Source organism: Moschus berezovskii, chromosome 4 (genome assembly GCF_049115385.1).
Source record: "Moschus berezovskii isolate FMDL1 chromosome 4, NW_MosBer_1.0, whole genome shotgun sequence".
Classification (NCBI taxonomy): Eukaryota; Metazoa; Chordata; class Mammalia; order Artiodactyla; family Moschidae; genus Moschus; species Moschus berezovskii.
The window spans coordinates 46,057,629-46,084,600 of NC_142463.1; the positions used below are offsets into that span (position 1 = coordinate 46,057,629).

Sequence of the window (26,972 nt, forward strand, 5' to 3'; positions counted from 1 at the left end):
AATTTAATCTTTGCCTGTGTGTGCGTGTGAGAGAGAGATTTCAGCATTGAACATATCCTAAATATTTCATGTAACAATTATTTCTGTAAGGAGCTTCACAATAAGGGAAAATTGTTATTCCACATACCAATTCAATTTGTTCGTATTCATAAAAATAGCAGAGTTCTGATACAGTATTACTTTGTGTGTAACTAAAAAGCACAAAGTTTTTTTTTTTTTAATAGGAAAATAAATCAGTTTAAATATAGAACTTTGTGAATAGGATGCTTTCTGAATTTATGAAGAACTGGATTTTTACTCCCATTGCTATGCATGCTGTTAATAATTTCATAGATTTTTAATGGAACAATTGTTTGCTCCTAACTCTATACAGTGAATTATATACCATTCACATTCCAGTTTTGATTTATTGTTTGGACACCTAAGCCTTCCTAGGTGTCACTAGTACTAAAGAACCCACCTGCTAAAGCAGGAGGTGTAACAGACACAGGTTTGATACCTGGGTTGGGAAGATCCCCTGGAGGAGGAAATGGCATGCCGTTCCGGATTTCTTGCCTGGAGGATCCCACGGACAGAGGATCCTGGAGGGCTGCAGTCCATAGGGTCGCAAAGAGTTGAACACGACTAAAGGGACTTTGCACATTTCCAGTTTTGATTTGTTGTTTAGAAAGGGTGGAATCTACATTTCAAGATGTCCAAATGATGGCCAACTATTTTGAATTCAATTTTCTAGAAAAAAGGTGAAAAAAATACTATTATATGTATGCGTTAGTCGCTAAATCATTTCCGACTCTGCAATCCCGTGGACTGTAGCCTGCCATGCTCCTCTGTCCATGGAATTCTCCAGGCAAGAATACTGGAGTGGGTTGCCATTTCCTTCTCTAGGAGATCTTCCCAACCCAAGGACTAAACCTTGTACTCCTGCATTGCAAGCAGATACTTTAACATCTGAGCTACTAGGAAAGCCACACTATTTATTGTATTTGTCATTCCCTAAATGATGTTGTTGTTGTTCAGTCACGAAGTCATGTCCAACTCTTTGCCACTCCATGGACTTCAGGTTGCTCTGTCCTTCACTGTCTCCTGGAGTTTGCTCAAACTCATGTCCATTGAGTTGGCAATGCCATCCAACCATCTCATCCTCTATTTCCCCCTTCTCCTCCTAGCTCAATCTTTCCCAGCATCAGAATCTTTTCCAGTTAGTCAGCTTTTCTCATTGGGAGGCCAAAGTATTGGAGCTTTAGCTTCAGGATCAGTCCTTCCAAAGAATATTCACAGTTGATTTCCTTAGAATTCATTGGTTTTATCTCCTTGCTGTCCAAAGGACTCAAGAATCTTTACTAGGACTGCAATTCAAAAGCATCAGTTCTTTGGTGATCATTCTTCTTTAAGGTCCAACTCAATCCATAGCTGACTACTGGAAAAAACCATAGTTTTTATGATGTCTCTGCTTTTTAATATGCTGTCTAGGTTTGTCATAGCTTTTCTTCCAAGGAGAAATCATCTTTTAATTTCATGATTGTAGTCACAATCTGCAGTGATTTTGGAGTCCAGGAAAATAATACCTTTGACTGTATCCATTTTTTCCCATCTATTTACCATGAAGTGATGGAGCTGGATCACTGAGCATCTCAGCATCTGAATGCGGATATCCAAAAAATAGCAAGAGAGATAAGAAAGCCTTCCTCAGAGATCAATGCAAAGAAATAGAGGAAAACATTAGAATGGGAAAGACTAGAGATCTCTTCAAGAAAATTGGAGATACCAAGGCAACATTTCATGCAAAGATGGGATCGATAAAGGACTGAAATTGTATGGACCTAACAGAAGCAGAAGATATTAAGAAGAGGTGGCAAGAATACACAGAAGTACTGTACAAAAAAGATCATCAGGAACCAGATAATCATGATGGTGTGATCACTCACCTAGAGCCAGACATCCTGGAATGTGAAGTCAAGTGGGCCTCAGAAAGCATCACTACGAACAAAGCTAGTAGAGGTGATGGAATTCCAGTGGAACCATTTCAAATCCTGAAGGATGATTCTGTGAAAGTGCTGCACTCAATATGCCAGCAAATTTGGAAAACTCAGCAATGGCCACAGGACTGGAAAAAGTCAGTTTTCATTCCAGTCCCAAAGAAAGGCAATGCCAAAGAATGCTCAAACTACTGCACAATTGCACTCATCTCACATGCTAGTAAAGTAATGTTTCAAATTGTCCAAGCCAGGATTCAGCAATACGTGAACCGTGAACTTCCAGATGTTCAAGCTGGATTTAGAAAAGGCAGAGGAACCAGAGATCAAATTGCCAACATCCGCTGGATCATGGAAAAAGCAAGGGAGTTCCAGAAAAACATCTATTTCTTTTGTATTGATTATGGCAAAGCCTTTGACTGTGTGGATCACAATAAACTGTAGAAAACTCTGAAAGAGATGGGAATACCAGACCACCTGAACTGCCTCTTGAGAAACCTGTATGCAGGTCAGAAAGCAACAGTTAGAACTGAACATGGAGCAACAGACTGGTTCCAAATAGGAAAAGGAGTATGTCAAGGTTGTATATTGTCACCCTGCTTATTTAACTTAGATACAGAGTACATCATGAGGAACGCTGGGCTGGAAGAAGCACAAGCTGGAATCAAGATTTCTGGGAGAAATATCAATAACCCAGATATGCAGATGACACCACCCCTGCTGCAGAAAGTGAAGAACTAAAGAGCCTCTTGATAATAGTGAAAGAGGAGAGTGAAAAAGTTGACTTAAAGCTCAGCATTCAGAAAACTAATATCATGGCATCTGGTCCCGTCACTTCATGGCAAATAGATGGGGAAACATTAGAAACAATGGCTGACTTTATTTTTGTGACTCCAAAATCACTGCAGATGGTGATTGCAGCCATGAAATTAAAAGACGCTTACTCCTTGGAAGGAAAGTTATGACCTATCTAGACAGTATATTAAAAAGCAGAGACATTACTTTGTCAAAAAAGGTCTGTTTAGTCAAGGCTATGGTTTTTCCAGTAGTCTTGCATGTATGTGAGATTTGGACTATAAAGATAGCTGAGTGCTGAAGAATTGATGCTTTTGAACTGTGGTGTTGGGGAAGACTCTTGAGAGTCCCTTGGACTGCAAGGAGATCCAACCAGTTCATCCTAAAAGAAATTAGTCCTGAATATTCATTGGAAGGATTGATGCTGAAGCTGAAACTCCAATACTTTGGCCACCTGATGCGAAGAGCAGTCATTTGAGAGGACTCTGATGCTGGGAAAGGTTGAGGGCAGGAGGAGAAGGGGGTGACAGAGGATAAGATGGTTGGATCGCATCATGAACTCAATGGTCATGAGTTTGGGTGAGCTCTGGGAGTTGGTGATGGACAGGGAGGCCTGGTGTGCTGTGGTTCATGGGGTCGCAGAGAGTCAGACACAGCTGAGTGACTGAACTCAAATGATGGAACTGGATGTCATGATCATCATCTTTTTGAGTTTTAAGCCAGCTTTTTCACTCTTCTCTTTATCCTCATCAAGAGGTTCTTTAGTTCCTCTTCACTTTCATTATTAGAGTGGCATCATTTACATATCTGTGGTTTTGATATTTCTTCTGGCACCTGTAAATGTATGACATGGCAGTATAAAGCCAGTTTCTCCTTGAGACTATCAATGATCCTTGAATGTCTGGTAAATCATCATCACTGTCTTTATAAATCACACATCTGTCTCTTTTCCAACTGAACAGTGCTTTGTCTATATTATGTTAGGCATTTCACTCTCTACCTGAGCAGTTTAAGGGTAGTTAAAATGTGATATTTTTCACAACAGTCTTTCTGTTTAACTTTGTCCAGTTTGTCCTTATTAAATATCAATTCAAAATATTTGACTGAGATAATTGGGTATTGATTATTTCTGCACTGTCATTTGGAGTTCAAATTGGATCTTGATAAATACTTGAGACTTTTTAATGGCTACTTTATTCTTAATACATGTTCATAGTTATAGTTTGGCTCCAGTTTGATTTGGAGTGCTGAATTCAGACTCCACTTTCCATAAAAAGAAAACCAACAGCTCAGAAATAAAGCAAGAACACTTTTCACTGCCTTTTTATTAATAACTCTTTCCTCTTCTTTCCTTAAATTCAAAACCAACAAAGGATTTCTGAAAAGCTGAGTGGTCACCTGACCTTATAATTTTGTAAGGATGGATGGTCACAATATGCTGCCACCTTATTATTCTGTTTCCCTGGACAGAACAGACTACCAATCATTATTTTCAAAAATCATATAGCAATATTTTTCTTCCTTTTTCTATATGCAGGCGTTAAGTACATTTTCATTTTAAATTCTTATTTTTTATTTTACTTTACCATGAATTATTTCTATTTAGTTTTTAGACTTAATAGAAACCTAAGTTAGTGACAATAACTGACAAATATTCAATAATTTAAGATTTAGTGAACATCTACAACTCAGTAAGAAAACTACTTTTTAAGATGCTAAACATTAGAAAAAAGAAAAGATTGGCAACCTTTTCTATGCATTGTGAGATGAAGATTACATTTTGGGAGTCAAAGGACCTGAGTTCAAGTCCTTCCTCTGGTCCTCCTGTGTTGCCTTGCATATGTTGCTTAATTGCTAGGACTTCCTGTTGTCTCATCTATAAAGAGTAATGCACTGATATCTACTTCAGAATTGTCAAGAAAATGAAACAAATTATATGACAGTATTCTGACAAATGTAGTGTGTTATGTCAAAGCCCTCAAATGGTCTAGAATCTATGTGAGTAAAGGATCCAAACATTGAAACGAAGAATAATACTAGCTGGAAAATCTTTGGTTACACTTCCAAACATTTAGTAGATATCATAGAGAAGATTCAGAAGGCAAGAACTGAGTATATTTGTAGTGGTTGGATTTGTTTCTGAGTGTGATCAGAAGTTAAAAATAGATCTTCAAGGATGGGTAAAATTTGGAATGAAAAAGGAGAATATTCCAAATGTTTCTGCCAGGATAGAGTAGACTTCATCTATCTATTGAATCATTTATTAAATACTTATGGCCTATTGACCATAGTCTAGGCCCTGGAAGGAACAGCAAGAAAGATGGAGTAGCTATGGAAAGAAAAATATGTTTGACTTGTATCGCATGGTAGTCACTTTAAAGTTACTGACACTGAAAGCCTTTGACTCTGTTGCTTTAGCCACTCTTCTCATTTTTGATAGTACCTGTCCTAATTGCTGTCTTCTCACCAGACCTCACCTTACCTCTAAACCAGTAGAATGAACTCACTGAACTTCTGCTTCCTACATCTTCGAGTATACATATTTTTATTTACAAGGGTTCCCAAAGCCAGTATTAGAACTAGTGTAAGTCTATTTTAGAAGCACTTTTTGTAGTTGTTCAGTCACTCAGTCATGTCTGACTCTTTGCAACCCCATAGACTGCAGCCTGCCAGACTTCTCTGTCCTTCACCATCTCCCAGAGCTTGCTCAAACTCATGCCCATTAAGTTCGTGATGCCATCCAACCATCTCGTCCTCTGTCATCCCCTTCTTCTCCTGCCTTCAATCTTTCCCAGCATCAGTGTCTTTTCTAGTGAGTCAGCTCTTCCCATCAGGTGCCAAAGTATTGGAGGTTCAGCTTCAGCATCAATCCTTCCAATGAATATTCAGGACTGATTTCCTTTAGGACTGACTGGTTTGATCTCCTTGCAGTCCAAGGGACTCTCAAGAGTCTTCCCCAACAACACAGTTCAAAAGCATAAATTATTGGGCACTCAGACTTCTTTATAGTCCAACTCTAACATTCAAACATAACTACTAGAAAAATCATAGCTTTGACCACATAGACCTTTGTTTGCAAAGTAATGTCTCTGCTTTTTAGTGTGCTGTCAAGATGTGTCATAGCTTTTCTTTGAAGGGGCAAGCATCTTTTAATTTCATGGCTACAGTCATCATCTGCAGTGATTTTGGAGCCCAAGAAAAGAAAGTCTTACTGTTTCCATTGTTTCCCAATCTATTTGCCATGAAGTGATGGGATCAGATGCTGTGATCTTTGGTTTTTGAATGTTGAGCTTTAAACCAGCTTTTTCACTCTCCTCTTTCACCTTCATCAAGAGGCTCTTTAGTTCCTTTTGGCTTTCTGCCATAAGTGTGGTGTCATCTGCATTTCTGAGGTTACTGATATTTCTCCTGGCAAACTTGATTCCAATTTGTGCTTCATCCAACCTGGCATTTTGCATGATGTACTCTGCATATAAGTTAAATAAGCAGGGTGACAATATACAACCTTGACGTACTCAATTAATGCTAAACAATATATATATCTACCTGGACCTGACCTCAGCTTATTGAATAGAAATCTTTAGTACTGAAAATGGGGGAATCTGCATTATATAAAGTTGCTCAGGTATCTGTATTATATAAAGTTGCTCAGATAATTTTGTGACCTGTGTTTTGGAGACACTGCCAAGAGAGTTGTGGACATGGTTGCTCATGACCCCTGATTATTTTTTCATGCTGTTTGATATCAATCATGGCTGCCCCTATTTTTTCCCAGCAGTTGAAATGTAGGCTGCACTTTCCAGAGCTCTTCAATGAGTTGCTAGAGCATCTGTCTTGCCTGTGGTCATCACACTTAATCTCTCCTTGCTGGCACTGTTAACACACTCCTGCTGGTGACATGCCAAGCTTGAGAGTAACTAGAATAGCATCTTTGCTGTGTCCTGGCTGTGCTCCAAGGCTTCATTCTTGGTCATTTTGTCTGACCATTTAATGCAAACTGTAGATCATAGGTGACACTGGTCATCTGGTAGAAGAGTTCAAATAGCCAGAAGTATAATCTCAAGAGGGTGGAAATCTCACAGTTATATTAGCTTGGGCATGAACATTGCTGTGTAACACATTTAATTTGATTCAATTTCCCACAGGGTATAATAACACTTAGCATTCTGAAAGCTTTTAATGCTATTTTAATTTATATTCATCTATTACTGTGTTGTATATATAGTTTATAGTAGTTTCCTTGACCCCAGTTATCTTTTTATTGGTTCTAAAAATTTTAAATATCATAAATGAAAGCAAGCATTTCTAAAATAACTGATAAAAAATCAACATGTTAATTAGCAGATAAACATTTTTACAAATATATATATTTGTATAATATTATATTTACATATAACATATACTTTTTGTATATGAGTATGCATGAGTGTGTGCTAAGTCATTTCAGTCATGTCCAACTCTTTGCTACTCCATGGACTGTAGCCTGCCAGGCTCCTCTCTCCATGGGGTTCCCCAGTCAAGAATATTGGAGTGCGTTGCCATGCCCTTCTCCAGGGAATCCTCCCAACCCAGGGATCAAACCCATATCTCTTGTGTCTCCTGCATTGGGAGGAGGGTTCTTTACCATTAGCGCTACCTGGGAAGCCCCAAAATAACTAAGTATCTTTCCCTGAAATATTTCTTTAAGAGACAGAATGGGAGTTTAGCTCAGGCAGTCCAATTCTAGAACCTGGGCTCATTACATTTAAACCATACTCTTTGCTAATACTGCATAATCTCTTGCATATCTGCTTGTGAGCATTCTCATAATGCAACATTTGGGCACCATGATTCTTCATGACCTTTGATGCCAATTAGCACCCATTGTAACTGAGACTCTCCTGGAATCCTTAGCCGTACTTTCTAACATACATTCAGTTTTTCTGGCGTACCCTCAAGTGTAGTTACATGGAAATCAATTAGACCGCTTTCGTTTTCATATATTCAATAGTCAGATACATAAAAAGAAAATTAATAACCCATCTAAGAGACTGGTTTACATAGATTTCCAACCAGGATAAGTTGTCATCCCTCATTAGTATAATCATGATGACTAAAAATTGGTTTTTAAAATTAAATCACAACTTTGTGTAGATACTTGCATTTTTAGGTTATATTTGTTGTAGTTTACTATCTTAAGCTTGTGAATACTAGTGGTTAATTATAAGTTCACTTGAATTGTTATTATATCATCATGAAAATTCATGCATTTGCTGAAACATGTAATCAAAATTCTGCATTAAATTAATTCAAGAGTCAGAATCTAGAACATTTTGTGTAATTTGCATGGTTTATACTGAAACTACAGAGTTGGTCCTGGAAGCTCAGACCCCGCCCCTCATATATGCCATTAAAGCAAATTATGTCTTAAATTCTTGAGATTTTCATTTTCTTACCTGTCATTGTATTATCATTCAATGAATTGTCATACAATGATAAGCTTTTTTCTCACTTGAACTTTGAGTGAAATTGTTTCAAGTTATCACACATTGAGAAATATCTTCTTGTACTTTGTATCCATAGCATGGGCATATGAGTGAGTATACACACACACACACAAAGTAGTCCTTACCTATGAATATATTGGTTTCAGTAAGTATATATGGAAAAGTGTTTTTAGAACCAGTGACAGCCTCTCATAGGAATAGTGTTATGTTACTGCGTGCATGTGAAATTGCTTCAGTCATGTCCAGATGTTTGCAACACTATGGACTGTAGCCCAGTAGGCTCTTCTGTTCATGAGATTCTCCAGGCAAGAATACTGGGGTGGGTTGCATGCCCTCCTCCTGGGGATCTTCCTGACCCAGGGACTGAACCCAAGTTTCTGATGTCTCCTGCAATGGCAGCAGGTTCTTTACTACTAGCCCTATTATGTTACTATCCTAGTACAAAAATGTTATTTACTCATATTTCATTCCATTTTACATATTGCTTTTATTGGATCATCCTTTCCCAATTTCCTCTCTAGACACTAGAAATATGTCTCTGTACTACTAACCTTGGAGAAGGAAATGGCAACCCACTCCAGTATTCTTGCCTGGAGAATCCCAGGGATGGGTGAGCCTGGTGGGCTACTGTCTATGGGGTTGCACAGAGTCGGACACGACTGAAGCGACTTAGCAGCAGTAGCAGCAGCAACCACTAACCTTAGGAGATCGTCCATTACTGTAACCCATAACAACCATGCTGTTTTCAATATATGCTATCAGCCAGCACAGTGGTATTCCACTAGAATAATTACATAGATGTTAAGAAGCTATGTTTATATTTTCTTTTCTTTTTTTATATTCTTTTCCTATGTAGGCCATTACAGAGTGTTAAGTAGAGTTCCCTGGGTTATATAGCAGATTCTTATAAGTTTATGTTTTTATTTTCAAAATGATACAAATCACTGTTTTGTTCTGAATTTTCAAATCTTCAACACTCAGTAGTTGCTTAATGTTTTCAAAATAAGTAGAGTGTACAACAGTGGCACAAAACTGTAAGGTTTACTGAAACCAGAAAATACTAATCACAGAGTATATTCTGTTTAATATTCCAACTCAAGTTGCATTTGGTCCATTTATTATCATTTTCTGGTTGTCAGCATTGAAAGTAACTGAGAAGTGTACTTTATATTAACCATATTTTCAAGGAGTCACAATTAATTAGAAGTAGAAAACCCTTCTCAATTTAATCATTGGCACAGAGAAAATCAGCAAGTAAACTCTGGAAAGCTGGTATTCAGAATGCTGGTGAAGGGTTCTTTCTTTCCAAAGTGTAACCTGATTTTTAATAAATGTGTTTGCTTTGTAAGTAATCACTTTTTTAGTCAATGTGTCTCTGACTTACTCAGTTTAGGTAACTATAACAGAATACCACAGACTGGGTGGCTTAAGCTGCTGCTGCTGCTGCTGCTAAGTTGCTTCAGTCGTGTCCGACTCTGTGCGACCCCATAGACGGCAACCCACGAGGCTCCGCCATCCCTGGGATTCTCCAGGCAAGAACACATGCTTAAGCTACAGAGCTTTATTTCTCACCCTTTTGGAGTCTTGCAAGTCTACTATAGAGGCACCAGCAGACTTGGTGCCTGGCAAGAGCTCTCTTCCTGGTTCGTAGATGACTGCCTTTTCAGTGCATCCTCCTGTGCAGGGGAGAGGGAGCACTAGTCTGTCTTCCTCATTTTATAACAACACTAATCCCATTATGTGTGCTGCACCCTCATGACCTGAGCTCATCGAGTTACTCCTCAAGGGTTCCACATCAAAATACTGTTACTTTAGGGGTTAGAGTTTCAACCTGTGAAGGTAGGAGGTGGGAGGAGTGGAGGGGGGTAGGGACACAAACATTCAACTCAATAAGAGTCCCTAATTGGAGAATGTGCATATGAGTTTCATCCACATGGGTTTCTATATTTTTAAAATTGGAATGCCTTAGAAAAGTCAAGCCCTCTCCAGTTTACTACAGTCCCTGCCACTCCCAACTGTCCTGCTCCTTGCTCAGTACTCTTAAGGACGTGGTCTACTAAGCGTCTCTATATACCTGAATCATTGACTCTTTATCTAAATCATTTAATTTTTAAAAATGTATGAACATTTTTATGTTAAACTATTCTTTTAATTTCCTCCTATAGGATGGAGAACTTAATACGGGGAAGGAATCCCCCACAATATCAGAGAAGTCCTTGTAAAGAAGTTCGTGCAGCACTTCGGAAGAGGCCTGAAGAGGAGTGTAAGTATGTTTAATAGGATTAACTTTGTTCTAGATAGACTTAGGTGAGTAGATAACAAAACTAAAATGTTAACCTTTAAGTGATCAATCAAATAATAGAGGTATTTAACAAATGCTTTTTGAATCTAATTGAAATTACTGTAAAAAATTTCATATGGTACCTGGGTTTAGGCACTAAGAACATTGTATTCTTTATTGTTTCTTGTGTACTTCAAAATGCTCTACTGATAACTTGGTTCTGTGTTCAAATGAGATTGGAAAAGGACACACAGTTTACTACATCTTTCTTAGACATGTGTATCATGAATATTGCTTCCGAAGTAGTTAAAAAATTTTTAAATTTGTTTTAAATGAATATTTTCCAGTTTCATTTGACCACAGTACTCTTTAAACCTTTAAAAAACAAAACCAAACAACAACAAACCAAGTACTCTTTGAAAACCACTGCATTCGTCTAAAGAATAAATGTCTAGTGGCAAATATAAATCCACTGATCAAAATGAAATATTGAATTAATTGAATTTAGGAACAGATTTTGAATGAGGAGTCATGTATTCCCTCATAAAGCCATTTTAATCCATCTTTAAGTTATCAAAATGTTACAATATATAGTTGCAGAGATTTTGTCTAAATGGTTCTAGTCTATAGCATTGTTGGAGATGTTTTTATCATAATATTTGTATTTTAAGTTTATATGATGACCCATAATACTAGTTTTCCTCCTGGCATTTGCATCTGGTTATTTTCAGGGAACTAAATCGCAATTCATTATGACAAAAATTTATCTGAATGATGTATGATGTATTTTTACAGGAATTTACATTGTGTTAAGGATAGAGCTAATGCAGTGGATTCATTGGCATAAACAATTTAGTAGACTATATTGCTATTTTAAATTAGTTTGAAGTACACTATTCTGGATGAAGGCCAAATATATTAAATCTGGGCACACTCATGGCAAGTAGTGTGTTTTTGTTTTCTTTCATTTTATTAGAAAGTCAATAGATAATCTGATTGGGTTGGCATCTGTGTCATTCGATATAGTGTTTCATTTGGTATATTTATAACTTCCAACATTATAAACAATATCCAAGTAAAACTAAAATTTGAAAATGAAGATATAGTTAATGGGCATATTAAAACAAAAACTGTTTGTAAAATGCTGACTCGTGCATAAAACTATTGCTTCTTTATTGGGCTCACCGGGATTTCTCCTCTATGATGGTTTAACACAATCAACTTAGTCTCTGTTATAGTTCTGCAGGTTTTATTTAGAAACTTAGAAGGGGTTTTGAGAAAAAAGCTATAGTTGATTCTCTTGGAGTCACAGAGTATATTTAGTATATATAAAGTCATTTTTCAGGCCTCTTATACTGAGTTGGTCTAACCCAGAGGTTGACCAGCTACAGTCTAAATATATCCTGACACCTCTTTCTGTGATAAAATTTTATTGAAACACGCTGTGTGTTTCAATAAAATTTAGGTGTTCCTAAATAAACACCTCTGTTCATTTAGGAATTGTGTATGGCTGCTTTCCACAACAAATGAAAAGTTGAGCAGTTGTGACAGAAACTATATGGCCCACAAAACCAAAAGTATTTACCTGATTCTTTACAGAAAAAGGTTTTAAAACCCTGGTGTAGGCCAGTGGGTCTCAAAGTGTGGTCTCCAGACCAGCAGCAGCACCTGGGAATGTGCTGTTGAAACACAAATTTTAAGGTCTACAACCCACATCTACTGAATCCAAACTTAGCTGAGAGTCATGTCCTATAATCTGTGTGTTTTGAAGAAGCCCTAGAGGAGATTCTGATGCAAGCTCAAACCTAAAAACCACTAGCCTAAGTCAAGTGACTGGCTACAAGATGATGTTAAATTACCATGGTTGCAAAAGTCTAATAATAATAGACATATTTCAGAGCTAAGTCTTATTGTTGTTTAATATAAGGTACATTAAAAAATACTATTTATTTTGCTATAACAAGAAAATCCTCAACAACTGGATCATGGCAGCCAAGGACAATTCTTGAAATATCACTGCAGGAACTCAACTGGATTGACTATGTTGTTGAACATGGAAGGACATAATGAGAAATGAGAAACACAAAGTAATATTCTCTTGCATTATTCCCTGTTAGTTTAATACATAGTTCTTCTTGTCTTATATTGACTACTGTTAATTCCCTAAGAAAGAATCCTCTTTTTTAGAATGAGAGCAATACAGTAGTTAATTAAGACATTAACTTTAAAGTTACACACAGGGATTTATTCTTTAATGTGACACAATATGATCAGATGCAGGACCCTGGCTATTATTTTCTTAATCTAAATGAGTCAGTCTGCTTATTTGAAAAATGAGGATAATTAAAGAGTCTTCCTTGAAAATTTGTTTGGAGAATTAAGGACGATTTGTATTAAGTACCTGGTATAGAACTTGGGATGTGGCAAGTTTTCTTCTTTCTTACTTTCTTCCTTTTCATCTATTATTGCAGTGCTTATTTTCAGCTAACCATTTGAGGATAGCAAAGCATGTTTTGATCATAGAAATGAAAATGTAGGGAAATTATAACTACTATTTTTAGAAATAATAATATACCTCAAGGAACAGGTTGTAAACAAATGACACAAAGCTGGAATTCTTTTTTTTTTGTTTAAGCTGGAATTCTTGCAGCAGTGTTAGATAGTAATTTGTGTTAGTTAGATAGTAATTTGTCTCACATTCTTTCCTCATAATTCTACAAATTCAACATGGGATCTAGATCAAGACTTACAGGTCAGCTCCTGTGGAAAGCTGCCACCTTAGAAAATCATCATAGAAAGTCAAATAATAGTGGCTTCCCTTTGCTGAGAATTGAAAGAATAGTGGAACTTGACTCTGACAATGTGTGGGTGTGTGCTGTCTCTCAGTTGATAGGATCCTCCAAATGCAAGGAAGCCCTCTTTCATTTGGAGATTTGCAAACAAGAGGGTTTAGCTGAATAACAGAATTTATACTACTTTCTTTTCTAATCATTTACAATATTTTCAATGTTAATATTGATATTAGGTCACCAGACATATTGCTTTTAACCATTTATTTCATGTAAGTTATATCTTACTATGCTGCATTTAGCATAATTTTTAAGAATCAAGTACAAATTTTTAAGAATCAAGTAAAAATTGATCCTTCGAAAAGGCAGACTTTTAAATATGCTAAAGTTACTTCCCATAAAAAGCAAAAATAAAAACTTTGTCCTCAAAACCAAAGCACCATTCAGCTACAGCCCTACATTCTCCTTCTGTCCCCAGGCAAACCTCTCTAAAGAGTCATCTATGCTCACTCCACTTACCCTCCTCTCACTCCTCCAAATCAATGCAGTCTGGCTCCTATTCAATCACTCTGCTTAGACAGCTTTTATTCAGACCAGCCATAATCTGTTTATGATGATGTATTAATTTTATATTGCTTTGTAATAAACTACCACAAATTTACTGTCTTAAAAAACAGTTTATCTCAGTTTCTTTGGATCAAGAATCCAGGTGGGGCTTAGCTAGGTTCTCTGCCTCAGAGTTTCACCAGGCTGAAGTTTCATCATGAACTCAGTTGGGGAAGAGGCCACTTCTAAGCTTACTTAGGCTGTTGGCAGAATTTGCTTTCTTATGGCTCTATGACCAAGAGTCTAGCTGAGGGCCACATTTAGGATCTAAAGATCTCTGCAGTTCCTTGGTATATGTACATTCTCAATACGGTTGCTTACTTCATTATTTGTATAAAATGTCAAAATATTCTTGTATTAACCAGTTTGGTAAAAATCATGATAATTAGTCAAATTCTTGCCTTCATATTAGAAGTTATTGAACATGATTTAATGTTCATTTAATGTTCATTTTCCCTGATGACTCAAGGACAGTTTTGTAAACGCCAGTTCCTATCTAGAATTCTATCTGGGCGTCCCTCCATATCAGGTTGTCACCTTGTCTTTTGCTGTGATTGCTCTTGCTTTTTATCTGTCTACCCCTTCTTTTGGGATTCTGTTTCCTATTTTAATGTTCTCTTTCAGAAACCATCCTTTTTAAGAATTTCACACTAAATATGTTTCAATGAATCAAGGCTTGAAAATAAGTCAAGCCCTTGGATGATTTACAGTGAACAGGATAGAGAAGTAGGGAGTACTAAATGCAATATATGAAGTGGGGTACATTAATTTAAAAGATCCTAAGCCTACCCTTCTTCTCACTGATTTCACCTCAAGTTTGTGATGGGTCTCTGGATACTTGGATTCTTTATCAGGTTCATGTTTCAAATTATGTCCCAGTGGTTCCAGTATGGTGTGGATGACCTGGTGTTACTATCATCTCACTCACTTGGTCAGGGCTCTTAGGCAGTGGGGGTGGGGTTCAGATTTGCTAAGGAAATTTGAAGTAACCCTTCACGATGGTAGCACCATGCTACGTAGTTATAGACCTCATACATGTGTGCAACAATGTCCGTGTGCAGAGGGAGTTACTATCTTTTCCTGGGCTTCTGTTTATGCTAGGAAACTTCCTAGATGCCTCTAGAAAATACTCCCTACCCTTTCATTAGCCTAAATGGGGATAAATTCCTATTCCTGTATCATCACTGTACATCATAAGAATACTATGTACTCATTGGCTTAAGCCTATTACACTGGACCAATCACATTCAAGAGTTTGTTTAGTATTAAAAGTAATCCTCGATAATGGAAGGTAATGAAAGTGAGGTAATGTATTTGCCATTTGCCTAGTATAATGGAAAAGGTAAAGTTACTCAACATTATATCCCATACTGTTGCTTGTAGAATATATTTGTCTTAGTATACTTAGCTATCCCAGATTGTTTTAGAGATGAGAATGGGAACATAGAAACAGAAGAGGTGGTACTTGGGAGATCAGGACTCTGAAAGTGAAAGTGTTAGTTGCTTAGTCATGTTCAACTCTTTGGACCCCGTGAACTGTAGCCTGCCAGGCTCCTCTATACGTAAAATTCTCTAGGCAAGAATACTGGGGTGGATAGCCATTCCTTTCTCTAGGGGATCTCCCCATCCCAGGGATTGAACTCAATTTTCCTGCATTGCAGGTAGATTCATTACCATCTGAGCCATTAGGGAAGACCTCAGTGATATTAAAGTGACTTCCAGGCCTCTATTTATCATGCAGAGCCCTCTTTTCCTATCTAAGCCCTATAATTTGTGGGCAGTTGTGTTTCCATTATCTTCAGTTGCTCTTTTAGCTTTTCTTAAAAATACAGTTTCCTTCTTGTTTGGAATGAAACTCATTTCCTCTACATCTCCCTTCCATTCTAGGGTCAGCCCTCTTTTTGTCAAGCTTAATTATTGGCCATATTGTATAGATGAGGCTGGGGCTTCCCCAGTGTCTCAGTGGTAAAAAAAAAATCCACCTGCAGTGCAGGAGCTGCAGAAGGTGCAGGTTCAATTCCTGGGTCAGGAAGATCCCTTGGAGAAGGGCATGGCAACCCACTCCAGGATTCTTGCCTGGAGAATCCCATGGACAGAGGAGCCTGGCGGGCTACAGTCCATAGGGTTGCAGAGAGTCAGACACAACTGAACCGACTTAGCCCGTACGTACATAGATGAGGCTGTAGGATCTCAGACATGTTAAGTAATTCATGCAGTGTTACACGACCAGTCAGTGCCAAAGTTGGGATGCAAATGTTAAGTTTGACTTCAGAAGCTATCCTATTCCTACTGTTCCATGTTATATGCCTACACACAGTATTCTCTGCCCTCATTTTGGCTCTCCAGGATTCACTTCCTGCTTAATTCTTTAAAAATTTTTAAACATAAATTATCATACAAAGAAAGGTATATAACATGTGTGTATAGCTTAAAGAGTTAGAAATTGGCACTCATGTATCTAAAACATCAGAGTTGCTGAATTACAGATTCCTACTCAACTCTGTTTATCTCTTTAGTTTGGCATATCCATTCTAGAAAACTAGTCTTTCCTACTTTTCATTTCTGATGTCTTTTTTTACAGCAACCATTTCTTAAGTCCTACGACAAAGTCAAAGTAATAATGTACATGATTTTCGTACCAGGGGACTCAAAAGAAACAAATGGTCAATGATTTCTTATTAGCTTGAAAATCTTATTATTTGTTTGATTTTTTATTAATGTCTTAGATTGTGACTATACAGTGTCATAACAAAAAACAAAGTTGCATATTTAAGTTGAATTTTATCAGCATGTTTGAAATTAATACATGCTACTCACTAATAGTTTGTGCATGATATATTATAAAGATAAGATTAAAGGGAGATTAGATTAAATTAGATTCATAGCTTGAACATTCTTAGATTAATTAAAAAGTTGAAATCAAGCTCATGCAAGCTTAGTACAAAATTTTAGATAACTTTTCCATTCAAGGTGGTAACAGAAATTCAAGCAGAAATATGTGCTGAATTCTTCTCTGGAATATCCACAGGTTTAAACCAGCTTTCTCAGTTATCAGCAGTTATATTTGTCCCAAGACTCTATGTAAGATATATTTTTAGAAAAAATCCACTAGCACTAATTTTACTGGCACCTCTGGCTTAGCAAGCCATTCATTTGAATTAGGGCTTGAATCATCACTGGACTTTTTAAAATGCAAATTCCTTCAAGGGTAACAGTAGTCAAATCTTAAGACTCTGTAACATAAAAGTGATTTTAGATCACTAATATCAGCAAATCAAATCTCAAGAGAACTTTGGATACTCAGAAAAAGGAAAGGTCAAAAAATGGTTATATAGGTGAGGAGTTTAAAAACAAATTCACTTGCTACACATTTTTGCTAAGGGTTGGTTCTGTTATCTTGTGAAAGATATTTTCACATAAAATTTCAGCCCTTTCTACATTCTTGCATTTATTTCAGTTTAACTACCGTACTAATTTATTCCTCCTTTGTGAAAGATTCTCCTTCTCTCCTTGGCAGATGGCAGGAAGGAACACCCTCCTATTGGTCCCTGAAACACTTTGCACAGATTAATAATGCAGTACTTACAGCACAGTATTTTACCATTTGCTTGCATGTTTATTTCCTCCTAGTTGGGTTCTTAGTTGCTTAAGAGCAGACAGATCCATCTTACTCATTTATCTACCACTAGCATTAAGCAGGTGTTGGATAAGACTCTTGAGAGTCCCTTGGACTGCAAGGAGATCCAACCAGTCCGTCCTAAAGGAGATCAGTCCTGGGTGTTCATTGGAAGGACTGATGCTAAAGCTGAAACTCCCAATACTTGGCTACATTATGTGAAGAGCTGACTCACTGGAAAAGACTCTGATGCTGGAAGGGATTGGGGGCAGGAGGAGAAGGGGATGACAGAGAGTGAGATGGCTGGATGGCATCACCGACTCGATGGACATGAGTTTGAGTGAACCCTGGGAGTGGATAATGTACAGGGAGGCCTGGCGTGCTATGGTTCATGGGGTCTAAAAGAGTCAGACACAACTGAGCGATTGAACTGAACTGAAATGAGCATTAAGCATAATATTTGATATACAGTTATCACTCTAATAAAAGTTTACCCCCGAAAATTAAAAAACTGTAAATGATGAAACTCGATTCATGCCATGGTATTTTTGGAGTCTGTGCCCGTGTGTGCTAAGTAGCTTCAATTCTGTCCAAGTTTTTTGTGACCTTATGGACTGTAGCCCGTCAGGTTCCTCTGTCCGTGGGGATGCACCAGGCAAGAATATTGAAATGGATTGCCATGTCCTCCTCCAAGGGATCTTCCTGACCCAGGGATCAACCCGCATCTCTTATGTCTCCTGCATAAGCAGGCAAGTTCTTTACCACTAGCACCACCTCAGTTCAGTTCAGTCACTCAGTCGTGTCCGACTCTTTGCGACCCCATGAATCACAGCACTCCAGGCCTCCCTGTCCATCACCAACTCCCGGACTTCACTCAAACTCATGTCCATCGAGTCGGTGATGCCATTCAGCCATCGCATTCTCTGTCGTCCCCTTCTTCTCCTGCCCGCAATCCCTCCCAGCATCAGAATCGTTTCCAGTGAGTCAACTTGTTGCATGAGGTGGCCAAAGTATTGCAGTTTCAGCTTTAGCAACAGTCCTTACAATGAACACCCGGGACCAATCTCCTTTAGGATGGACTGGTTGGATCTCCTTGCAGTCCAAGGGACTCTCAAGAGTCTTCTCCAGCACCACAGTTCAAAAGCATCAATTCTTCAGCACTCAGCTTTCTTCACAGTCCAACTCTCACATCCATACATGACCACTGGAAAAACCATAGCCTTGACTGGGCAACCCTTGGTTGGCAAAGTAATGTCTCTGCTTTTTAATATACTATCTAGATTGGTCATAACTTTCCTTCCAAGGAGTAAGCGTCTTTTAATTTCACGGCTGCAATCAGCATCCACAGTGATTTTGGAGCCCCAAAAAATAAAGTCTGACACTGTTTCCACTGTTTCCCCATCTATTTCCCATGAAGTGATGGGACCAGATGCCATGATCTTTGTTTTCTGAATGTTGAGCTTCAAGCCAACCTTTTCACTCTCCTCTTTCACTTTCATCAAGAGGCTTTTGAGTTCCTCTTCACTTCCTGCCATAAGGGTGGTATCATCTGCATATCTGAGGTTATTGATATTTTTCCTAGCAATCTTGATTCCAGCTTGTGCTTCTTCCAGCCCAGCGTTCCTCATGATGTACTCTGCATATAAGTTAAATAAGCAAGGTGACAATATACAACCTTGCCATACTCCTTTTCCTATTTGGAACCAGTCTGTTGTTCCATGTCCAGTTCTAACTGTTGCTTCCTGACCTGCATACAGGTTTCTCAAGAGCCAGGTCAGGTGGTCTGGGATTCCCATGTCTTTCAGAATGTTCCACAGTTTATTGTGATCCACACAGTCAAAGGCTTAGGCATAGTCAATGAAGCAGAAATAGATGTTTTTCTGGAACTCTCTTGCTTTCTCCATGATCCAGCGGATGTTGGCAATTTGATCTCTGGTTTCTCTGCCTTTTCTAAAACCTGCTTGAACATCTGGGAGTTCACGGTTCACATATTGCTGAAGCCTGGCTTGGAGAATTTTGAGCATGACTTTACTAGCGTGTGAGATGAGTGCAATTGTGCGGTAGTTTGAGCATTCTTTGGCATTCCCTTTCTTTGGGATTGGACTGAAGACTGACCTTTTCCAGTCCTGTGGCCACTGCTGAGTTTCCCAAATTTGCTGGAATATTGAGTGCAGCACTTCAGAGCATCATCTTTCAGGATTTGAAATAGCTCAATTGGAATTTCATCACTTCCACTAGCTTTGTTCGTAGTGATGCTCTCTAAGGCCCTCTTGACTTCACATTCCAAGATGTCTGTCTCCAGGTGAGTGATCACGCCATCGTGATTATCTTGGTCGTGAAGACCTTTTTTGTACAGTTCTTCTGTGTATTCTTGCCACCTCTTCCTAATGTGTTCTGCTTCTGTTATGTCCATGCCATTTCTGTCCTTTATCGAGCCCATCTTTGCATGAAATGTTGCCTTGATATCTCTAATTTTTTTGAAAAGATCTCTTGTTTTTCCTATTCTGTTGTTTTCCTCTATTTCTTTGCATTGATTGATGAGGAAGGCTTTCTTATCTCTCCTTGCTATTCTTTGGAACTCTGCATTCAGATGCTTATATCTTCCCTTTTCTCCTTTGCCTTTCGCTTCTCTTCTTTTCACAGCTATTTGTAAGGCCTCCTCAGACAGCCATTTTGCTTTCTTGCATTTCTTTTCCATAGGGATGGTCTTGGTCCCTGTCTCCTGTACAATGTCACGAACCTCTGTCCAGAGTTCATCAGGCACTCTATCTATCAGATCTAGTCCCTTAAATCTATTTCTCACTTCCACTGTATAATCATAAGGGATTTTATTTAGGTCATATCTGAATGGTCTAGTGGTTTTCCCTACTTTCCTCAACTTAAGTCTGAATTTGGCAATAAGGAGTTCATCATCTGAGCCACAGTCAGGTCCTGGTCTTGTTTTTGCTAACTGAATAGAACTTCTCCATCTTTGGCTGCAAAGAATATAATCAATCTGATTTCGGTGTTGACCATCTGGTGATGTCCATGTGTAGAGTCTTCTTTTGTGTTGTTGGAAGAGGGTGTTTGCTATGACCAGTGCATTCTGTTGGCAAAACTCTGTTAGCCTTTGCCCTGCTTCATTTTGTGCTCCAAGGCCAAATTTGCCTGTTACTCCAGGTATTTCTTGACTTCCTACTTTTGCATTCCAGTCCCCTATAATGAAAAGGACATCTTTTTTGGGTGTTAGTTCTAAAAAGTCTTGTAGGTCTTCATAGAACCGTTGAACTTCAGCTTCTTCAGCATTACTGGTTGGGGCATAGACTTGGATTACTGTAATATTGAATGGTTTGCCTTGGAAACGAACAGAGATCATTCTGGGAAGCCCCTATTGGAGTTCAAAGGAATCCAATAAATAACTTCAAATTTCGAGAATAATTTTGGAACCAATTAAGGTATTGACAAGATCTCAGGAAGTTAGAGATCAAGCATCAATTTCATTACTTTTAAAAGCTGGATAGGAGGACATAGCTGAGATGTTTGACAACAATCAACTTCTCACTACAAATGCATCCTTAACCCCAATGCATACTTAACTCAGCCACAGCAGTTCAGTAAAACTATGGGCCTGCTCATGTGGGGAATTCCTCCTACAAAATGTGTAGCAATGAGAAACAGATCAGAGTACCTTGTCTTCCCTAAAGCAGGGTCACCACAAAGAAATTTGGAGGAAGGAGCTGGCTTACACATGTCAAATTCTTCAAGATTTACAAATAAGGTAAATCACTGCAATTCCTAGTAAGAGTTAGGAAAGAGATAAGAGGTCTATAGTGTTGGAAAAATCTCTCCACACAGAAAATAAGTGAGTGGAGAAACATCTCCACTTGCAATGTTGCTTATAATTTTTATGTCTTAAGCTACAGAGCTTAAACATTAAACCCTTAAGAAATTAGAGGGGAATTAATTAGGGCAATCTCTCCCAGATAAAAGCTGCTATTCTTTCATGAAATCTTCTGGTATCATTGAGGGTAGAGAGGTAAAGCAGTGTAGATTTAACTCCAAGACCACTGCAAACCAAAGTCTTAACACTTCATGTTCTACTTATTATCCAAATAATCCTCTACATGATTAGCAAGGTTTCTGCAATATGATTAAACTACATTCATTTATCCAACAAATATCTACTGTTTGAGTGCACATGTGTGCCTGTCTCCCTGTTCTGGGTGTTTGTGATACATAGTGAGAAAAAATTTAAAAATCAAAAAAGGCAAACATTTCTAGTTTCAACAAAGTTATGCTCTTGTTGGGAAAAGCAGACATTAAAATAAGTAGGTAATAATACATAGAAAGTGATTCATATTGTGGAACAAAGAGCAAAGTTAAGGGGTTTATGATTAGATAGAGATTTGAGGGCACTTTTAAGTAGGAAGACCAGAATATGTAGAACTTCACAAATAAAGAGATGAAGGAGGTAGTCACACCAGTTTATAAATTTTAAACTCTATGACTCCTGCATTTAAATTTAACTGGAAAACCCCTCCCATCCAGAGGTTAATTTTGGCATCATGCATAGTTGGGCATAACTGGGTGACTAAAACTTTCACTCTTTTTCCCATGCAATATTTTTAAACCTTTAAAAATTTTTGCCTTTTTGAGTGCCAGATATGGGCTGAATGTGAGTCTGACTAATGGCATGGTTTCTGCAAAGTCTGATGAGCAAGTGTCTTTAGTCCTAGAACCATAGTGCCTTTTGCCATGTGTACTGCTAAGGAATTGCTTGTTGTTAGTTGCTCAGTCATGTCTGACTCAGGATTCGATGAACTGTAGCCTGACAGGCTCCTCTATCCATGGGATTCTCCAGGCAAGAATACTGGAGTGGGTAGCCATTCCCTTCTCCAGGGGATCTTCCCGACTCAGGGATTGAACGAAGGTCTCCTGCATTGTAGGCAGATTCTTTACCATTTGAATCACCAGGAAGACCATCGAATTGCTTAGACCTTTATTACTGTTGTCAATGTCATTTGTTTCATCTGGAAAATTAAACTCAGCACATCAGTTCAGTTCAGTTCAGTTCAGTCGCTCAGTCGTGTCCGACTCTCCGCGACCCCATGAATCACAGCACGCCAGGCCTCCCTGTCCATCACCAACTCCCGGAGTTCACTCAAACTCATGTCCACAGAGTCGGTGATGCCATCCAGCCATCTCATTCTCCGTCGTCCCCTTCTCCTCCCGCCCCCAACCTTTCCCAGCATCAGAGTCTTTTCCAGTGAGTCAACTCGTCGCATGAGGTGGCCAAAGTATTGCAGTTTCAACTTTAGCATCAGTCCCTCCAATGAACATCCAGGATTGATCTCCTCTAGAATGGACTGGTTGGATCTCCTTGCAGTATAAGGGACTCTCAAGAGTCTTCTCCAACACCACAGTTCAAAAGCATCGATTCTTCGGTGGTCAGCCTTCTTCACAGTCCAACTCTCACATCCATACATGACCACGGGAAAAACCATTGCCTTGACTAGACGGACCTTGTTTGGCAAAGTAATGTCTCTGCTTTTTAATATACTATCAAGGTTGGTCATAACTTTCCTTCCAAGGAGCAAGCGTCTTTTAATTTCATGGCTGCAATCAGCATCTGCAGTGATTTTGGAGCCCAAAAAGCAAAGTCTGACACTGTTTCCACTGTTTTTCCATCTATTTCCCAAGAAGTGATGGGACCAGATGCCATGATCTTTGTTTTCTGAATGTTGAGCTTCAAGCCAACCTTTTCACTCTCCTCTTTCACTTTCATCAAGAGGCTTTTGAGTTCCTCTTCACTTTTTGCCATAAGGGTAGTGTCATCTGCATATCTGAGGTTATTGATATTTCTCCCGCACATTCCTGGCCTAAATCAGCTGTTGTTTCTTTAGAAGCCTCTAGGGACTTAATGGGACTAAGTGTCTGTTCTTTCAAGAAACTTTCTTTTATCAATATTGGATTGTTCTGGGAAGGCCTTGAGTAGAATCTCTGTATTATCTTTTTTCACAGAAGTAAAGTAGGCACTTGGTGCTTCATCTCTTTCTATTGTTCTACTGATTTTAGGTTAATGTTGCCATATAGAATACAAGTTCAGTTCAGTTGCTCAGTCGTGTTCGACTCTTTGCGACCCCATGAACCACAGCACGCCAGGCCTTCTTGTCCATCACCAACTCCCAGAGTCCACCCAAACCTGTGTCCATTGAGTCAGTGATGCCATCCGACCATCTCATCCTCTGTCGCCCCCTTCTCCTGCCCTTAATCTTTCCCAGCATCAGGGTCTTTTCAAATGAGTCAGCTCTCTGCATCAGGTGGCCAAAGTATTGGAGTTTTAGCTTCAACATCAGTCCTTCCAATGAACACCCAGGATTGATCTCCTTTAGGATGGACTGGTTGGATCTCCTTGCAGTCCAAGGGACTCTCAAGAGTCTTTTCCAAGACCACAGTTCAAAAGTATCAATTCTTTGATAAGGCACCTGGATAAATTTGAATTCATATATACAACAAATAAATTTTTATCTTATTTAACATTTGGAGCACATTTAAATGAAAATATTATTCTTTATCTGAAACTCAGATAAGGGTGTTTGGATTCTACAGAAAAATAGAAACAATAACACGTATATATATGTGTGTGTGTGTATTTTAAAGGAATTGGCTCACCTGATTATTTTGGCTGGCAAGTCCAAAATCTGCAGGCTGAAGAACCAAGAAGAAACTGATATGTAAATCTAAAAGTCCATCTGTTAGCAGAATTCCTTCTTTCTTTGGAAAAGTCAGACTTTTTCTAGAAATAACTTCAACTAATTGGATGAGGCTCACACTCCTTATGGCTTCCCAGGTGGTGCCAGAGGTAAGGGATCTGCCTGCCAATGCAGGAGTCACAAGAGACATAGATTCAATCCCTGGGTCAGGAAGATGTGGGGAGTAGGAAATGACAATCCACTCCAGTCTTCTTGCTGGAAAGTTCCATGGACAGAAGATTCTGGCACGCCACAGTCCATGGGTCGCAAAGACTCGGGCATGACTGAGTGCAAATGTGTGCACACACACACACACTCATTATGGAGGTTTTAATTGGTTTTACTCAAATTCTACTAATTAAATATCAATCTCATCCAAAACACCTTCACATAAGCCTCAAGAGTAATGTTTGACCACATATTTAGGCATTGTGGCCCAATCAGTTTGACCTGGAAATTCAACCATTACAGTGTCTTTTATTTTTATTTCTAAATCTGGCAACTCTATTTCAGGGGTCTGAACTGAGTTTCTAAGAATTTATATTGTTCCTATGTTGGTCTATTTCTTTCTTCAATAATGTAAAGCTATAACTATTTCCTGGAGAAGGCAGTGGCACCCCACTCCAGTACTCTTGCCTGGAAAATCCCATGGACGGAGGAGCCTGGTAGGCTGCAGTCCCTGGAGTCACGAAGAGTCGGACACGACTTTGTGACTTCACTTTCACTTTTCACTTTCACGTATTGGAGAAGGAAATGGCAACCCACTCCAGTATTCTTGCCTGGAGAGCCCCAGGGACAGGGGAGCCTGGTGGGCTGCCATCTCTGGGGTCGCACAGAGTCAGACACGACTAAAGCAACAGCAGCAGCAGCATTAACTATTTCCTAGTACTTTGGTTTTTAGGTTTTCACTGTTTTTGGACTCAAATATATTTTTTGTAATATATTTTCCTAAACTTCGTCTCATGAGGTCTTCTATATGAGAGCTATTAAATCAATAAATTCTGAGTCTTTCAAAAGAATTCACTATTCAAAGAAATCATATTCATTCTCGCTTGACTGGGTTGGATAATCACACTGAGGGAGAAATTTCCCATGAAATCAGGATCAAAATCAAGCAGAGACTCCATCTCTTATTGTTCTGCATGCCTTTTCTTGTAATATGTCTCCTTTGAAAAGAAGTGAAAGTGAAAGTCACTCAGTCGTGCCTGACACTTTGCAACCCCATGGACTGTAGTCTGCCAGGCTCCTCTGTCCATGGAATTCTCCAGGCAAGAATACTGGAGTGGGTAGCCGTTCCCTTCTCCAGGGAATGTTCCCAACCCAGGGATTGAATCCAGATTTCCCTCATTGCAGATGGATTCTTTACAGTCTGAGCTACCAGGGAAGCCCTGGATCTTCCTTTTAAACAGATAACTGTATACATTTCTGGAGTGTTTCCTTAGTATAAGACAATGTCTGTACCCTCACCTATAACGATTTTGTCACTTTGAAACTCACCTAATAATGCTTTAAATATACTTTTCTATCCTAAATCTGTCCAGATTTTGTGGATGCTTTGGTATTGTGTCCGCTTCTTTGAGTTGTAGTTCCCAGTTGCTATCATTCTGGAGTCTTTATCTACAGCTTTGAAAGGCCACATCCTCTGTAGTTTCCCAGACCCTGCCATCTCTTAGGGATTCATTCCAGATTGCTCTCTGAAATTCTGTCTCTCTGCTTTGGTTAGATTTCTTTAGGCTACAGTCATAATTGTTTGACTTGGTACAACTGAAACATCTCTTGCTTTTCTATTTCCTCCTTTAAAATTAATCAGAGCTGGGTCTATCCATTTCTTTTTAATATTTGTTTCTCTTGGCCTGAAAGTTCCCATTTTCTTCTTCCTATCTGTCTAATATATCCTATAAAATCTTAATATTTCTCCTAAGGAAAACTGTCTGTTCCTCCAATGTAATTAGCCAGTTTTCTGTTATTTTGTTTTTATTTTTGTACTGCTTCTGTTACAATAATAAAGCCAAAGCATGCTCCTTTTCATACCATTCCAATTCCCCTTGGATACCTTAACAAACTCAATTCTTACAAAGTGCTCCAAACAGACTTTATTATTTCTGTTTGTGACCTTTATATATGCAATCGTTTCAATGACATGTTTGTTATCTTTCTCAGTTCCGCCTAGGAGAGGACAGATTCTCTTCAATATAAGGACTCCCTGTTACTTTTCATTTGTTTGCTAATCAAATTCACTACTCTTTTGTGGGAACATCCACATTGAGAGTTCTCTGATTTATAAGGCCATGGACAGTGCTAATGTGAAGATCAAGCCCAGAGCTCGAGTTCTAACTGCAACAGCTCAAACACTGTGGCCAGTTCCCAATACAATCAGCAAGGTCAATATAGTGTTGATAAAACAGCCCTGTCTGCACAAAAACAACCATTTTCTTGGGAATAAGAGTTCTGTGAGTTGCAGTAAACCCCCAATCAAATCTTGCATATCCTACTTGCTAATACTGATAGACCATGACTCCATGCCCTGGTCCCATCAAAAACTTTTCCAGGTGCCATTTGCATCACCAAAATTTACTTTTTGCCTACTTATTTTTATTACTCATAAAACTGACATTGGAGGATGTGGCTGATGTGCTCGGCTCCCATGATCTTCCTAAGAGCTCATGTAACTTCATTCCATGGGGCTTATTGCTGT

General features: G+C 38.7%; 1 protein-coding gene across 2 annotated transcripts in view; it reads left to right on the top strand.

Moving 5' to 3' along the window:
* The first annotated feature begins 10,420 nt into the window (after positions 1–10,420).
* LRRC7 (leucine rich repeat containing 7) overlaps positions 10,421–26,972 on the top strand; it is a 503,703-nt gene continuing 487,151 nt past the window's right edge. For both annotated transcript variants that reach the window (XM_055402285.2, XM_088834863.1), the window contains exon 1: positions 10,421–10,517. In XM_055402285.2, the coding sequence (XP_055258260.2) occupies positions 10,421–10,517 (97 nt within the window). The remainder of the gene's footprint in view (positions 10,518–26,972) is intronic.